The sequence below is a fragment of the Aegilops tauschii genome, chromosome 3 (assembly GCF_002575655.3).
Source record: "Aegilops tauschii subsp. strangulata cultivar AL8/78 chromosome 3, Aet v6.0, whole genome shotgun sequence".
Taxonomy (NCBI): domain Eukaryota; kingdom Viridiplantae; phylum Streptophyta; class Magnoliopsida; order Poales; family Poaceae; genus Aegilops; species Aegilops tauschii.
Genome location: NC_053037.3, coordinates 148,107,898 through 148,123,468, shown reverse-complemented (window position 1 = coordinate 148,123,468; position 15,571 = coordinate 148,107,898). Strand labels below are relative to the sequence as shown.

General features: G+C 55.5%; 1 protein-coding gene across 1 annotated transcript; it reads left to right on the top strand.

Moving 5' to 3' along the window:
* The first annotated feature begins 9,746 nt into the window (after positions 1 to 9,746).
* LOC109738857 (uncharacterized) lies at positions 9,747 to 15,220 on the top strand. Its single transcript, XM_020297962.2, has 7 exons — positions 9,747 to 10,058; positions 10,796 to 11,011; positions 11,132 to 11,459; positions 11,667 to 12,547; positions 12,812 to 13,018; positions 13,118 to 13,180; positions 14,966 to 15,220. Exons 1-7 carry the CDS (start codon positions 9,747 to 9,749, stop codon positions 15,218 to 15,220), a joined length of 2,262 nt encoding a protein of 753 aa, XP_020153551.2.
* Positions 15,221 to 15,571: the final 351 nt, after the last annotated feature.

Sequence of the window (15,571 nt, the reverse complement as noted above, 5' to 3'; positions counted from 1 at the left end):
CAAGACTTCACCAGCTCGGTCACGTCGTTGAGCGCCGTAGGCCAGTAGAACCCGCTGCAGAATGCCTTGCCGACGAGGGTTCATGATGACGAGTGGTGCCCGCAGTCTCCGCCGTGTATGTCAGCTAGCAACTCGTTCCGGTGTTCCCTGGAGATGCATCGCAAGGAAACGTCATTTGGCTGCTTCCTATATAACTCACCGTCCTGGATGCAGTATGCCGTAGCCTGTCGGGCCACGCGCTCTGCGTCCTCTTCTTTCTCTGGCAGCGTCCCTTGCGTCAGGTATTCCTTGAACTCCTTGGTCCAGCACCCCTCCTGAGGCTTGAGCGCCAGGAGTAAGCGCGCTTGTCAGTGTCAAAACCGGCGGATCTCGGGTAGGGGGTCCCGAACTGTGCGTCTAAGGTCGATGATTACAGGAGACGGGGGACACGATGTTTACCCAGGTTCGGGCCCTCTCTATGGAGGTAATACCCTACTTCCTGCTTGATTGATCTTGATGTATATGAGTATTACAAGAGTTGATCTACCACGTGATCGTAATGGCTAAACCCTAGAAGCCTAGCCTGTATGACTATGGTAATGAGTATATCCTTTCTGGACTACACCCTCCGATTTATATAGACACTGGGGGGGATCTAGGGTTACATAGAGTCGGTTACATAAGAAGGAATCTTCATAGTTGGTCGCCAAGCTTGCCTTCCACGCCAAGGAGAGTCCAATCCGGACACGGGTATAGTCTTCGGCCTTCATGTCTTGACAGCCCACCAGTCCGTCCCATTGATAATAGGCCAGACGCCCGAGGACCCCTTAGTCCAGGACTCCCTCAGTAGCCCCCAAACCAGTCTTCAATAGCGAGTTGTTCGGCACACCAATTGTCCTCGGCATTGCAAGGCGGGTTCCTCCTTTAATGATTTTCATGTAGTGTATTCGACCGTAGATTCAATGTCTCCCCTCGGCTTCCGCGCGTTAATAACTCGTCTTCCACGTGTCGAGCGAATGCGGGGGGTTAGGGTATTTTTGCAAATAACACCCCGTTCAGGCCAGGAAGAGCGCCTATATAAAGAGATCAGATCTTAGATCCATTCAATATCTCATGGAGAAAAATCCCCAAAGACTACTAGGAGAAGCCATTCCAACACGGATAGCATTCCCAGTTCCTCCTTCGACTCAGAGAGAGGCGAGTGGGAGAGGTGCTTAGTGGCCCACAGCCAATTAGAGAAGCTGCAAACGCAGGGATTTCTCCCCCTGCAGATCTGGTCCCTGTTCGGGCAGGGCAAGCTTCCCTTAACGGTGAGACCCAGGCGGAGGATTTTCCCAATCCATCCGGGAGGGAGCGAGTTTGTTTTGTCCCTTATCTGCTAAGGGGCGTTGGGTTTCCGGTCCATCCGTTCCTCCGGGGGCTTCTGGAATACTATGGCCTTTAGCTGCATAACTTTACTCCCGCCTCCATTCTGCATATTGCAGGCTACGTCGCTTTGTGCAAACTGTTCCTGGGCATTGAGGCCCATTTCGAACTATGGAGAAAGTTGTTCTATCTTGTCCCGCGCAACCACCAGGGGTCAATATTTGAAGTGGGCGGAGCCAAAGTATGGCGCGTCGTCGATACCGGATACCTGTCCGGCACACCAAGGAAGGCATCTGAAGAATGGCCTTCTGAATGGTTCTATATAGAAGACGTCGCTCTTCCCGACCCAGTTCGCAAGGGTCTCCCAGAATTTGCAAGCGTTCCGTTGAAGAAACGTCACAACTGGCGTCCCCGAAGTCTTGAAGAGGAGGACAGTGTGGAGGTCGTCAGCTCCTGGGCAAGATAAGGATGCTTGCCCAGTCTGGTTTTACAATAGTAGAAGTAATGGCGACCTCCATAGTGCGAGGGGTTCAGCCACTTCAATACAGAGGGCTCCCAATGTGGCACTACAATGGGGAGGATGACGCCTCCCGTTGTGGTCGGAAAGGTCCGGACACCCCCGCCGCCCTAGCCAAGATACTGGCCGAGCTGTTTAAAGGGGAGGAAGAAGAATTTCTCCACCACAATCGCAGAGACGGGTACTCCATGTACAACCCTCCCATCTGGGTAAGTCCCAACCCCTTTGCTTTTATTCACCCCGCTCTCTTAGCCATCTTTAATGAATTCCCAATCCGTCTATTTTGAAACAACACTGGCGGAACGTAACTGAGGGGCTTAATAGCCCTGCCCCACAGCCGGAGAACCACAACCGGGAGCTTGATCCTGGGTTCGAAGAGGACCCAGATATATTCGTGGTACTCGCGGCAAGGGTGTTTTACCAGGCGAGCTATGACGGCACAGAAGTGGCCATCATCGCCGATTATCCTAGTCTTCTTCTAGCTTCCCACGTAAGTAATCAGGAGAAATCCCCCTCGAAAGAGTTTCCTCGCACTGCCTCACCCACCGCACTGTCTCATGCTTCAAAGGGGAGGTGTTCGGCACGTCATGCTACGCCGGGGATGACTCCAAGAAGAGCGGCTCTCGCGCCGAGCAAGGCCTCGAAAAGGAAGGTCGGCGAAGACAAGGCCGGTCCTTCATCGAAGAGGTATGGATTTGAAGGTATGCTTTGGCAGTCGTACCCAACAGTGATTGTTATGTTGGTCCTGTATCAGGGAAAAGGTTCGCCGGACTATGTCCGGGGGTTCGGCCGGTCGCACTCCCAACAACCGGTATTTAGATCCCACCGAAGAGGTGGGGGCCGCTATGGGGACAACGCCGGACTGTCCTTCGGCCGAGGGTTCGGAAGACATGTCTGTTACCAACTCGGAAGTAGAGAGCGCCATGAATCATCGGCGCTGCAGGGCTGTCTTACGAGACCCCAAGTTCTCGGGGGAGGCATTCAATGCCTTCAGCTCGGCTGACGCATACATCCGGGCTACTCGAGATGGGCTTAGAAAAGCCACAAAGCAACATTTGACAGATGTGCAAGTAAGTTTTTCTTTGTCCAAAAAGGATAACCATATGCCCGTAGCCCCCAAGACTGAAAGCAGTTGGTACAACTGATTTAAGGATCGTTGTATAACTAGGTCCTTACAGAGAAGAATGGCCTGCTAGCCCAAGAGCTGGAGCAGTGTCGGGCACAGCTAAATGCTGCTACCGCCGAACTGGAAAACTTCAAGAAGGCGTCTTCTGGTAACATTCCCCTCCATCGAGGAACAATAATTGTATACCAACTGTACTGATACTGTTGCTGATCGCATAATAGGATCGCCCGATCAACTTGAAGAGAAGTTGAAGATTGCCCAAGAGGGAGAAAAAGAGGCGAAAAGGCTACACGCCGCAGGCGAGCATGTGCTGACCCGAGTCAGAGGGGAGAAAAACAAGCTACAAGATTCCAACACTACATTGGGTAAAGAATTGAAAGATGTGCGAGCCCAGCTAGCCGATTCCATTAAGGAGAACAAGAAGCTGCGGGGCGGCATATTCAGTATGTGTCTGAACTATTTTTAAAGTAGTTCGGAGATAAATGTAACTGATATAGTTATGATTGCAGGTATATTGACGGGCCGTCCTAAAGAGGAGGTGTCCGGATCATCAAGTGATCTGCTGCAAGGGTTGTCGCAAGTGCACGAACAGGCTCGGCTGGCAATGCGGAGTGTTGCCAAGGCCCTATGGCCATCCGCCTCCCCTCCAGGAAATATGGAGGAGCTTGTAGAGCTGTTCAAAGGAGCACGGCGGCGTATCCGACTATGGAAGATATCGGCCTGCCGAGAGGGTGCATGAGAGGCCTGGGCCATGGTGAAGACGCGATATACCAAGCTGGATCCTAATCACATGGCCCGTGTCAGACCGCTAGGGTCGAATGGGGAAGAAATTCCTGTTAGTTTAGTATATGACCAAGTAGAGGTGGCCGCCAAATATTCCCAACAGGATTGTAAGTTAGACCGCCTTTTGGACGGTGTAGAGGAGGAAGTGTTTGAGTCCAAGTGACTATGTACTTTCCTTGATATATGTAACTCTAGCTGAATTGTATAGCATTTGTCATGGCCGACCTTTTCACTTCAACCTCCGGACCCGAAGGTGAGGGGTGTTTCCGAATACCCGCGCGTTCCGAATAGACCGGGGTATGCGCGGAAACTAGGCGTAGGGGTCATAGTTGCTTGAACAGACAAGTTGTATCCGGCTAGCTATGTTATATTACATTGAGATTGTAAGAAACATCTTCCAGAGAGAATAGTTCCGTTAAGGGTTCCTTTCCCTGGGTGTGCATGCATTAGTGTACATGTCCGAATTGTGATGTGAAAATCACAGTGTGTATAGCTTCTGGGGGTTCACAATGGAGTGAGTGCAAAAACATCTTTAATTCACCGACCGAATATTCCCTTAAGAACGTTAGCTTTCGGCTTCACCTAGTCTGAGGTACACATCCGGATGACCCGGCAGTAACAATCGTAGAGGTGCTCCCTTTATGCCCTAGCCGAACTAACGGGAATGTAGGGCATAAGAACAGGAGCCAGGCAACCCAGCTTGGCCAAAACTTAAGTTATATCGATGCATATAGTGGCGAAGAAAAGGTACATATGAAAAAACTCATATGTGAAGAGCTTGATGCTCAAGGAATAATAATAAAAAGCTTCTGTCCAAGAAGCCCCAGGTATAATGGACGTACATATTTAAAGATGTATGCGTCAGGGGTGTGCGGTCTAGCCGTACGAAAGCTTTAAAGCGAGAAAGAAAAAAGTAATCAGAAAAGAGAGAAAAAATAATGGAAACTACAGGGGAGAAGGAGACGAACAAGGAGTTCGGCGCTAGGCATAGAATCTTCGGAGTCTGGCCGCGTTCCAGGGGTTCGGTTTGAGGCGACTGTCTGATGCATCGCGAAGACGGTACGCCCCTCCGGTGAGAACTTCGTCAATTATGAAGGGACCCTCCCATTTGGGCTTGAGTTTGTCCCTTTTCTTCTTTGGCAGGCGTAGAACGAGTTCGCCAATGTTGTAGGTCTTGGCCCATACTTCTCTGCTTTGATATCTTCGAGCCTGCTGTTGGTAAAATGCTGAATGGGCTTTTGCAACATCGCGCTCCTCTTCCAGGGCATCTAGGTTGTCCTGCCGATCAAGCTCGGCTTCTCTCTCTTCGTACATACGCACTCGAGGTGAGTCGTGGATAATATCGCAGGGCAATACAGCCTCCGCGGCATACACCATGAAGAAAGGTGTGTATCCGGTAGTACGGTTGGGCGTGGTCCGCAGCCCCCAGAAGACGGAGTCGAGCTCCTCAACCCAGTGCGTGTCTGATTCTCTCAAAGACCGCACTAGTCTACGCTTGATGCCGCTCATAATAAGACCATTGGCTTGTTCGACTTGACCGTTGGTTTGCGGGTGGTAGACGGAGGCGTAATTGAGTTTAATGCCAAGATTAGGACACCAGGTTTTTACCTCATCGGCTATGAAATTAGAGTCGTTGTCGGTGATGATGTTGTGTGGGACACCATAACGGTGCACAACATCGGATATGAATTCTATCACCGGGCCGGACTCAGCCGTTTTGACTGGTTTAGCCTCTATCCACTTAGTGAATTTGTCCTCCATAACCAGTAGATATTTTTTCTTATGGCTTCCCCCTTTAAGGGGTCCAACCATATCCAGTCCCCAGACCACGAAAGGCCAAGTAATGGGGATAGTTTGTAAGGCAGTTGGGGGCATGTGGCTTTGGTTGGTGAAGAGTTGGCATCCGACGCAGCGTTGGACAAGGTCCTGCGCGTCTGCTCGGGCTGTCGGCCAATAAAACCCAGTATGGAAGGCCTTGCTAACAAGGGCCCGAGCTGCGGCGTGGTGTCCGCCGAGACCAGCGTGAATTTCCGCTAAAAGTTGCCGCCCCTCTTCCTCGGAGATACATCGTTGAAGTACTCCGGTAGTACTTTTCTTGTAGAGCTCTCCGTCGTGAACCTTGTAGGCCTTCGAACGCCGGACAATGCGACGAGCTTCATTCTGGTCTTCTGGAAGCTCCTTCCTATTAATGTAGGCCAAGAAGGGTCCGGTACATGGGGCAATGACTGCCATAATGAGATGGGCCGACGGTGTTATTTCGGTGGCCGAGCCCCCGATACTATTGGTGTGTTCGGGATTTGGGGTTGTATTTGAATCTGGACTGTTGTTGCCGCCCTCCCCTTGCCACACCACGGATGGCTTGAAAAGCCTTTCTAGGAAAATGTTGAGTGGGACGGGGTCGCGCTTGGCGCCAACGCGAGCAAGGACGTCCGCTGCCTGATTACTTTCTCGGGCGACGTGATGAAATTCGAGCCCCACGAACCGAGCCGACATTTTTAAGAAGGCATTACGATAAGCTGCCATCTTTGGATCTTTGGCATCAATGTCTCCGTTTATTTGAGATATTGCGAGGTTTGAATCCCCGCGCACCTCTAGGCGTTGTATGCCCATGGATACGGCCATCCGAAGACCATGCAATAGGGCCTCATATTCGGCTGCGTTGTTGGAGTCTGTGTATAGTATTTGGAGTACATACTGGACGGCATCTCCTGTGGGGATGTTAACACGACTCCCGCTCCTAGCCCCGCCAGCATTTTGGAGCCGTCAAAATACATGACCCAATTGGAATATGCGCCATACTTTTTAGGGAGTTCGGCCTCTGTCCATTCGGCAATGAAGTCAGCCAGTACTTGGGATTTGATGGCTCGACGTGGCTTGTATGTTATGTCGAATCGAAGTAGTTCTATGGCACATTTGGCGATCCGTCCCATGGCATCGCGGTTGTTTATTATGTCATTGAGTGGGACTTCAGAAGCCACCGTGATTGAACACTCCTGGAAGTAGTGTCGTAGCTTTCGGGATGCCATGAAGACCGCGTATGCTATCTTTTGGTAATGGGGGTACCGGGATTTGCATGGTGTGAGGATAGTAGATACGCAGTATACTGGCTTTTGAGGCGGGAATTTGTGTCCGTCCTGCTCCCGTTCGATGACGAGCATGGCGCTCACCACCTGATGTGTTGCCGATATGTATAACAACATGGGTTCGCCAGCGTTTGGTGCGGCCAAGATTGGGTTTCTTGCTAGGAGGGCCTTTATTTCCTCCAGTCCGGCAGTCGCCGCGTCTGTCCATTCGAAGTTATCGGTGCGCCGTAAGAGGCGATAGAGTGGTAGTGCATTTTCTCCTAATCTGGAGATAAAGCGACTTAACGCTGCCACGCAACCAGCTAGTTTTTGGACTTATTTGAGGTCTGTTGACATAGCCAACTGTGACAGAGCTCGGATTTTGGCTGGATTTGCTTCGATTCCTCTATTGGAAACGATGAAGCCCAGCAGTTTTCTAGCGGGGACGCTGAAGACACACTTTTCCGGGTTGAGCTTAATGTCATACGCGCGGAGGTTGTCGAATGTAAGACGTAAGTCGTCCATTAGTGTTTCGACATGCCTAGTTTTGATGACGACATCATCGACAAAGGCTTATACTCTCTTGCTGATCTGCCTCTCCAGGCATGTTTGAATCATGCGTTGGTATGTGGCGCCGGCGTTCTTGAGCCCGAAGGGCATGGTGTTGAAGCAGAATGGCCCGTATGGGGTAATGAATGCTATTGCAGCTTAATCGGACTCCTTCATTTTAATTTGATGGTATCCGGAATATGCATCGAGGAAACACAGTGAGTCGTGTCCTGCGGTGGCGTCAATGATTTGATAATTGTGGGGGAGGGGGAGGGGATCCTTAGGGGAAGCCTTGTTGAGGTCTTTGAAATCGACACATAGGCGCTAGGATTTGTCCTTCTTTGGTACCATCACCAGGTTTGCCAGCCAGTCCGGATGTTTGATTTCTCTAATGAATCCGGCCTCGATAAGCTTGGCCAGCTCCTCCCCCATGGCTTGTCGCTTGGGTTCGGAAAGGCGCCGCAGTGTTTGCTTGACCGGTTTAAATCCCTTTAATATGTTGAGCCTATGTTCGGCCAGCTTGCGTGGGATCCCTGGCATATCGGACGGGTGCCAGGCAAATATGTCCCAGTTTTTGTGCAGGAATTCTCGTAGTGCGGCGCCAACCGTTGGGTTTAGTTGCGCTTCGATAGATGCTGTCTTCTTGGGGTCCGTTGGGTGGACCTGGAATTTGACTATTTCTTCTGCTGGTTTGAAGGAGGTGGATTTGGGGCGTTTGTCGAGGATCACATCGTCCATGTCCATCGTGGAGCGCAGTGCAGTTAATTCTTCGGCCACGAGGGCTTCAGATAGGGCTTCAAGGGCCAGGGATGCGTGTCGGCGTTCTGGGAACGGGGGTCCCCAGACTTGCCTGCCTGCGGCCTGCAGCGTGGCTCAAGGGGTGGCCTAGTACGGACCATCTTCATCAATCCAAGCTCAAGACCCTCGCGAGGGGCCAAGCCTCACGGGGCGGATGACGCAAGGCTTCTTCAGGATCGGCCTCACCAGGCAGGCTCGCGAGGAGGCAGAGAGATCAAGGCAGGGGTACCTCGCGAGGTGCTCATGACGCAAGCCATGACGATCGAGGCCAGGCGGGCGCCGACCTGCACAGTGTCCTTGTTTCCTCTTTGGTGCAAAGGGGGCAAGCACAGGCGCGGAGTACCGAGGCATCAAGCAAAGGTTACCATTCCAGTGCAACGAGACCAAGACTAGCAAAGCGGCAGGACGGAGGTCACCGTGGAGCCCAAGACGGCGTCACCGCCAGTGCCTTTGGCAGCCGAAGACCACCTTTAGTCAGGATAACTTGTACTAGATGTTCCCCTTCAAAATGGCCGTTGTTGGCACCCTTCCTGCTCAATATTTGGGAAGAGGACCAGGGCCTCTATATATAGAGCTAGACACCACAGTAGAGAGGGGGATCGATCCTAGCTCAAACACACCGCACCAGCTCAAGAACACCCCTGAGGCAATCCACCACAACACACACTGGATTAGGGTATTACACCACAACGGTGGCCCGAACCAGTATAAACCTCGTGTCTCTTGTGTTCTTGATCGTGTAGCTTAGATTCTCAGCGAGGCGTTGGGACGTGGATCGGTAGGGGGAAGATCTCCGCGCGCACCCCAAAGTTCGAACCTTAAGGGTTTTGCCGGAACCCCATATCTGACATTTGGCGCGCCAGGTAGGGGTGCGCCGGAGCTCTCCCTTCCGTCGACCCGCTCTCCGTCAGCACCGCGCTTCGCCCTCATGGCGGACCACGCGCCGCCCGCTCCGGCCGCCGGTGCCGGCACTGGGGGCAGGGGGCTCCAAGCCTTGGCCCCCGCCTTGCGACAGGTTCAGTGGCCGAGCAAGTTCAAGCCAGAGATGCCGCCGCGCTACGACGGCGCGGCGGACCCGCTAGCTTTCCTGCTAGCATATGAGGAGGCTGTCCTCAAGGCCGGGGGCGACAACAGGGTCATGGCCAACTGGCTTCCCATGGCCCTCACCGGCGTTCTGCGCATGTGGCTGCTCCACCTGCCGGCGGCCTCGGTGGCCTCCTGGGAGGAGTTGCGCGACCTCTTCCTTGCCCAGTATGCTGCGCCGGCGCCCCCGGTCGTCGCAGCTCTCCTGGGCGGCTCGCAAGCGCCACCTTCGAGCCGCCACGTCAAGCCGTACGTCCACTAGATCGGTGCCGCCCTCACGCGCCGCGAAGCCCCCCCGGGCTGGGCGGCACCCAAGGCCGACTTGACCTTCAGCTCGGACGATCACCCCGCCAACACCGCCTGCTCGGGTGCGTTCCCGATGCTGTGCACTCCCACCATCTGCCAGGTGGCCGTTACCAGGACCCTCATCGACGGCAGTGCCGGCCTCAACGTGCTCTCGGTGGAGGCCTTCAGCCTCCTCCACATGCCGCCAGAGCAGCTCCAACCCAGCCAGCCCTTCTCGGGCGTCGGAGGTGGTCCCTCCGACTCCTTGGGGCAGATCCGCCTCCCGGTGACCTTCAGAACCCGCGACAACTTCCGCACGGAGCTGGTCAACTTTGACATCGCCCGCATCGGCCTCTCGCACAACGCCATCCTGGGGTACCCCGCCTTGGCCCAGTTCATGGCCGCGACCCATCCGGGCTATAACCTCATGAAGATGCCCGGGAGTGGCGGCGTCCTCACCGTGGCCGGAGATACCAAAGAAGCTTTCCTGGTGCTCAAGTTCGCCCTCAAGGCAGCCGCAGCGGCGCAGCCCGCCGACGACTCCGCCCCCAAAGCCAAGGGGGCTGCGCCAACCAAGAAGAAGCAGTTGTTCACCCAGGACAAGGCGGAGACCAAGCAGGTGCCAGTTGATGAGGATGGGTCATCCGACGCCACCTTCAACATAGGCGCCAATCGCAACCCGGACCAGGAGGAGGCGCTGGTGAAATTCTTGCGCTCAAACAAGGAGGTGTTCGCGTGGGAACCCAAGCAGCTAGTAGGGGTCCGAGGCAGGTGATCGAGCACCACCTGAATGTGTGCCCCAATGTACGCCCCGTGAAGCAGAAAGCAAGGCGGCAGTCCACCGAGAAGCAGGCCTTCATCGTCCAAGAAACTCACAAGCTGGAGGCGGCAGGTGCCATCCGTGAGGTTCGCTACCCCGAGTGGCTAGCAAACCCTGTTGTTGTGCCGAAAAAGGGAGGAAAGGAGTGCATGTGCGTCGACTTCACCAACCTCAACAAGGCCTGCCCCCAAGATCCGTTCCCGCTCCATCGCATTGATCAAATCGTCGACTCCACCATTGAGTGCGACCTGCTGAGCTTCCTGGATGCGTTCTCGGGCTACCACCAAATCAAGATGGCGGTGGAAGACGTGGAGAAAACGACCTTCCTGACCCCGTGCGGGGTGTACTGCTACACCTGCATGCCGTTCGGATTGCGCAATGCAGGCGCAACCTTTCAGCGACTGATGCATATCGCCTTGGGCCGGCAGCTCGGGAGAAACGCCGAGGCCTATGTCGATGACATCATGGTGAAGTCTCGGGAGGCCAAGACCCTGATACAAGACCTGGAAGAAACCTTCACGTGCCTTCGTGAAGTGGACCTGCAGCTCAACCCAGAGAAGTGCGTGTTTGGCGTTCCTTCCGGCAAGCTTCTGGGCTTCCTCGTCTCCCACAAAGGAATCAAGGCCAACCCAGAGAAGGTCAAGGCAATCGAAGACATGAGTCCGCCCCAATCCCTCAGAGAAATGCAGCAGCTCGCCGGGCGCGTAACAGCGTTGGGGCGCTTCATCTCCAAGTTGGGGGAATGCGCCCTGCCCTTCTTCAAGCTGATGAAGAAGAAGGGCCCGTTTGAATGGACACCGGAGGCTGATGAAGTGTTTCAAGACCTCCATAGGTATCTGAACAGCCCTCCTGTGATGGTGGCGCCACGCCGCCTCAAGCCCCCGGTACTCTACCTCGCCGCCACGCCCTACTCCGCCAGCGCAGCTCTCGTGGCGGTTCGGGAAGAGCGCCGGGTCAAGGCTGCGTTGTGCCCAGCCACGGCCCCAGCCATGGCGGCACAAGACCAAGAAGGCCTCGCGAAGGCCACGGCCTCGGCAGATGGAGTCCAGCCTCAGCAGGAAGACGCCCCTAGGACTGAAGAGGTCACGCCAGGTAGCCAGGCGCTGGGGGCTCCGTCGCCTCAGGAGGCGCAAAACCCTCCGGAGGGCACAGGCCCCGCCAGCACACCCACTCTTGTCGAGCACCCCGTGTACTTCGTCAGCACGGTGTTGCGGGATGCAAGGGCATGATACCCCATGCCTCAGAAGCTCTTGCTTGCGTTACTGGTGCCCTCGCGTAAGTTGTGGCATTACTTTCAAGGTCACCCCATCAAAGTCGTCTCGGCCTACCCGTTGGAAAGGGTACTCAGGAGCCCCAATTCAGCCAGAAGAGTCACTGAATGGAACATCGAGCTGCAAGCGTTCCAGCTGGAATTCAGCACAACCAGGGTCATCAAGGGAGCTGCCCTTGCAGATTTTGTGGCGGAGTGGACAGAGGCGCCAGGGCTCGAAGCAGGCAAAGATCGGTGGCTTTCCCCAGGAAGCGAAGCACCAAACGGCTGGGTCATGTACTTCGATGGAGCATTCTCGCGACACGGCGCGGGAGCCAGCGCAGTGCTCGTATCCCCCACTCAGGACAAGCTCTATTACGCCGTGCAACTCTATTTCCAGCAGGGCGAAAAGGTTTCCAACAACATAGCAGAATACGAGGGCCTCATAGCCGGCTTAAGGGCCGCGGCCACACTGGGGGTAAAGCGCCTCATCGTCAAGGGGGACTCAAAGCTCCCCGTCAACTTCTCCAAAAAAGTATACGAGCCCAGGGACGAGCACATGGAGGTGTATCTTGCAGAAGTGTGCAAGATGGAAAAGCAGTTTCTGGGGCTGGAGCTGCAGCACGTGCCTCGCGGCACCAACCAGCAGGCTGATGACATCGCCAGGAGGGCATCGAGGCGGCTGCTTCAGGAGCCTGGCGTTTTCGAGGAGCGACTCTTCAAGCCCTCAGCAGCACCGTTGCTATCAAGCACAACGCAGCCTCGGGAGCAACTCCCCCAACCGCCCGCCTCAGGAGCTCCGGCCTGTGGCCTGGCCTCAGGAGCACGCTTGCTCCTGGCGCTGGAGCCTCAGGAAGGATGCTGGACCGCGGAGCTCAAGGATTACCTGACGCAAGGGACTCTACTAGAGAAGGATGAGGATGCGGAACGCGTAGCCCGGTAGGCCACGGCTTACTGCATCCAAGACAGAGAGCTTTATCGGAAGCGGCCAAACGGTGTTTCCCTGCGTTGCATCTCCAGGGAACAGGGGAAAGAGTTGCTGACTGACATCCATGGTGGAGATTGTGGGCACCACTCGTCATCACGGACACTCGTCGGCAAGGCATTTCACAGCGGGTTTTATTGGCCTACAGCACTCGACGACGCAGTCGAGCTGGTGAAGGCTTGTGAAGCCTGTCAATTCCACGCAAAGCAGATTCATCAGCCAGCTCAGGGCTTGCAGACCATTCCACTCTCAAGGCTGTTCGCGGTTTGGGGGCTGGACATCCTAGGCCCGTTTCCTTGGGCGCCAGGGGGCTATCGCTACCTCTACGTCGCCAGCGACAAGTTCACCAAGTGGGCAGAGGTGGAAGCTGTCTGCGCCATTCCGGATGGCTCCGCAGTCAAGTTCATCAAGGGCCTCGTAAGCCAATTCGGGGTGCCCAATCGCATCATCACCGACAACGGTTCGCAGTTCACTAGCAATCTCTTCAAAACATATTGCGCTAACCTTGGAACGCAGATATGCTACGCCTCGGTGGCACGCCCTCGGAGCAATGGCCAGGCTGAGTGCGCCAACGCAGAGGTCCTGAAGGGCCTCAAAACCAGGACCTTCAAGAAGAAGCTGGAGGCCTGTGGCAGGGGCTGGTACGACGAGCTCCAGTCCGTGCTATGGTCTATCCGCACTACCGCCACCAAGTCGACCGGCGAAACCCCGTTCTTCCTCGTCTACGGAGCAGAGGCGGTCCTCCCTCACGAGGTTAGGCATCGCTCCACGTGGGTCCTGGCATTTGATGAAGCGTAGCAGGACGCCATGCGGGGGATGGATCTCGTGGTGGGGGAGGAACACCGTCGGGAGGACGCGCTTCGAGCGGCAAGATACCAGCACGCGCTGCGGCGATACCACTGCCGCAACATCCGCCCCAGGACTCTCGAGGTAGGCGACCTCGTGCTCAGGCGGGTGCTCTCCAAGGAAGGGCTGCACAAGCTCTCGTCCATGTGGGAGGGCCCGTTCAAGGTTGTTCATGTTTCCAGACCTGGCGCCGCACGCTTGGAGACCCAGGAGGGGGTGCCCATCCCAAACGTGTGGAACATCCAACACCTCCGGAGGTTCTACCCATGAAAAGGCCCGGTGCCTGTGAAGCTTGTCGCCCCATGAAAAGGCCCAGTGCCTGTGAAGAAGGCCAATGCCTGTGAAGCTTGTCGCCCCATGAAAAGGCCCGATGCCTGTGAAGAAGGCCAATGCCTGTGAAGCTCGTCGCCCCATGAAAAGGCCCGGTGCCTGTGAAGAAGGCCAATGCCTGTGAAGCTCGCCGCCCGTGACACTCTCACGTAATAATGAGTTGGGGTTGTACACGCCCCGGAGTCTCTAGAGTGCCGTCCTTGGGCCTCGGGGGTTCCCGCCCACGCCCAGTGGCAGCACTTAGCTCCGCGCTGGTGAGAAGACGTCGAAGACTAGACTAGGTGCCGGACGCGGCTTTTCATTTGCTTTCCGCAGTTGGCTTGTTCACCTTTGTTCGAAACTTTATTGGAGTTGCATCTAGTGTTGTTGCCGTCCCTTGCCCGTGGTTCTCTGTTTTGGTTTTTCGCCTGATTCCTTCTCTCTCTCGCAAGCCTCACGAGGGGGTTACGCGGGCGCCCCCGTGAGCGCTTTCTTGCCTGATTTTGAGAGGCTCCCTCACTCAAGTTTCCAGCGGGGGCACCCCTCCCGGTCCATGCCCCACGGGCATCGCGACACAAACGAGGGACCTAAGCTGATTACCCTCGCGGCAAAGGTTCTCAAGCTATCCTCCCAACTAATTTTTGCAGGCCCTAAGACGCCCGGCGAGGCCCCAGACAAGTACCTCGCGGGGCGAAAACTACAGCGAACCTCCCGAGCTAAGTTGTTCCTACACGCGAACACACAGTAACAACACCATAACAAAGCACGGGAATGGTAGAATTAGCATGATCATTAAAGAAAATAGTCTTGCACGCCCCCTACAGGGCCCCATACTTCTCTCTCTCAATGCAGGAAAAAGAGAAAAACAAAATAAACGCGGCGCACCGCTCGATGGCTCGCGAGGAGGGGCCCGTACCGCCCTCCTAAGCTCAACTAGACACCTCCTCGCACTTCACCAAGGCGCGACGGTGGGACGACCCGCTACCTCCCTCAAAGCGGGCACGGCGACGTGGCGGCTGATCGCGGCCATCGCTGGAGGAGCTATCACCAGAGGAAGAGCCACTGAAGCTCGGTGAGCTGCGGACGCCGCCAGGAGCAAGCTCGCCTTCGCCCTCGTCGCCGTTGTTGTCTTCAGGGCAACACCCGACGCGGCGATCGTCTTCTCCAAACACCCTCACGTAGAGGGTCGCGTCGCCATCAAACTTGAAGTGGAGGGTGCACCGCCAGCAAAGGCTGCGCGCGCGGGCAAACGTCTGCCAACCGCGGGCCAGGGCCACGCTCCCGGCGGCGGAGATCTTCACCGCGACCCAGGAGGCCCTGCTGCAGCAGCCGTCCGCCTGGAGCCAGAGCCCGCCGGGGGCACCGGCCGGCAGTTCGCTGGCGAAGAAGAGGGGAAGCTCGAGCCAGTTGCCGGTTGGATCCGTCGACCACACGACAAACTCCGGCAGCACCTCTGCCGAGTGAAAGCGTGGACGGGGAGGCCGCGCAGCCACGACACGCCTTCCCCCGCCAATCGAGTGGCCTTCACCGCGCTGTAACGCCCACGATGCGGCTATATCTCCCACGTGTCGAGGCACGACTTAGAGGCATAACCGCATAGTGGTTTTGTCGCAAGAAGGGTCATCTTCACACAATCCCATGTAATGAACAAGAATGGGATAAAGAGTTGGCTTACAATCGCCACTTCACACAATACATAAATATCATCATACATCATCCAAAATACAATCATATAGACCGACTACGGTCAAAATCCGGATGAAAATAAGACAACCCCAAATGCTAGATCCCCGATCGTCCCAACTGGGCTCCGCT

Coding starts and splice junctions, on each gene's coding strand:
- LOC109738857 (XM_020297962.2), top strand. CDS start 9,747: ATGCCGCCAGAGCAGCTCCAACCCAGCCAGCCCTTCTCGGGCGTCGGA. Junction 10,059..10,795: donor TGCTCAAGTTCGCCCTCAAG/GCAGCCGCAGCG, acceptor TTGGGCCGGCAG/CTCGGGAGAAACGCCGAGGC. Junction 11,460..11,666: donor GACTGAAGAGGTCACGCCAG/GTAGCCAGGCGC, acceptor ATTACTTTCAAG/GTCACCCCATCAAAGTCGTC.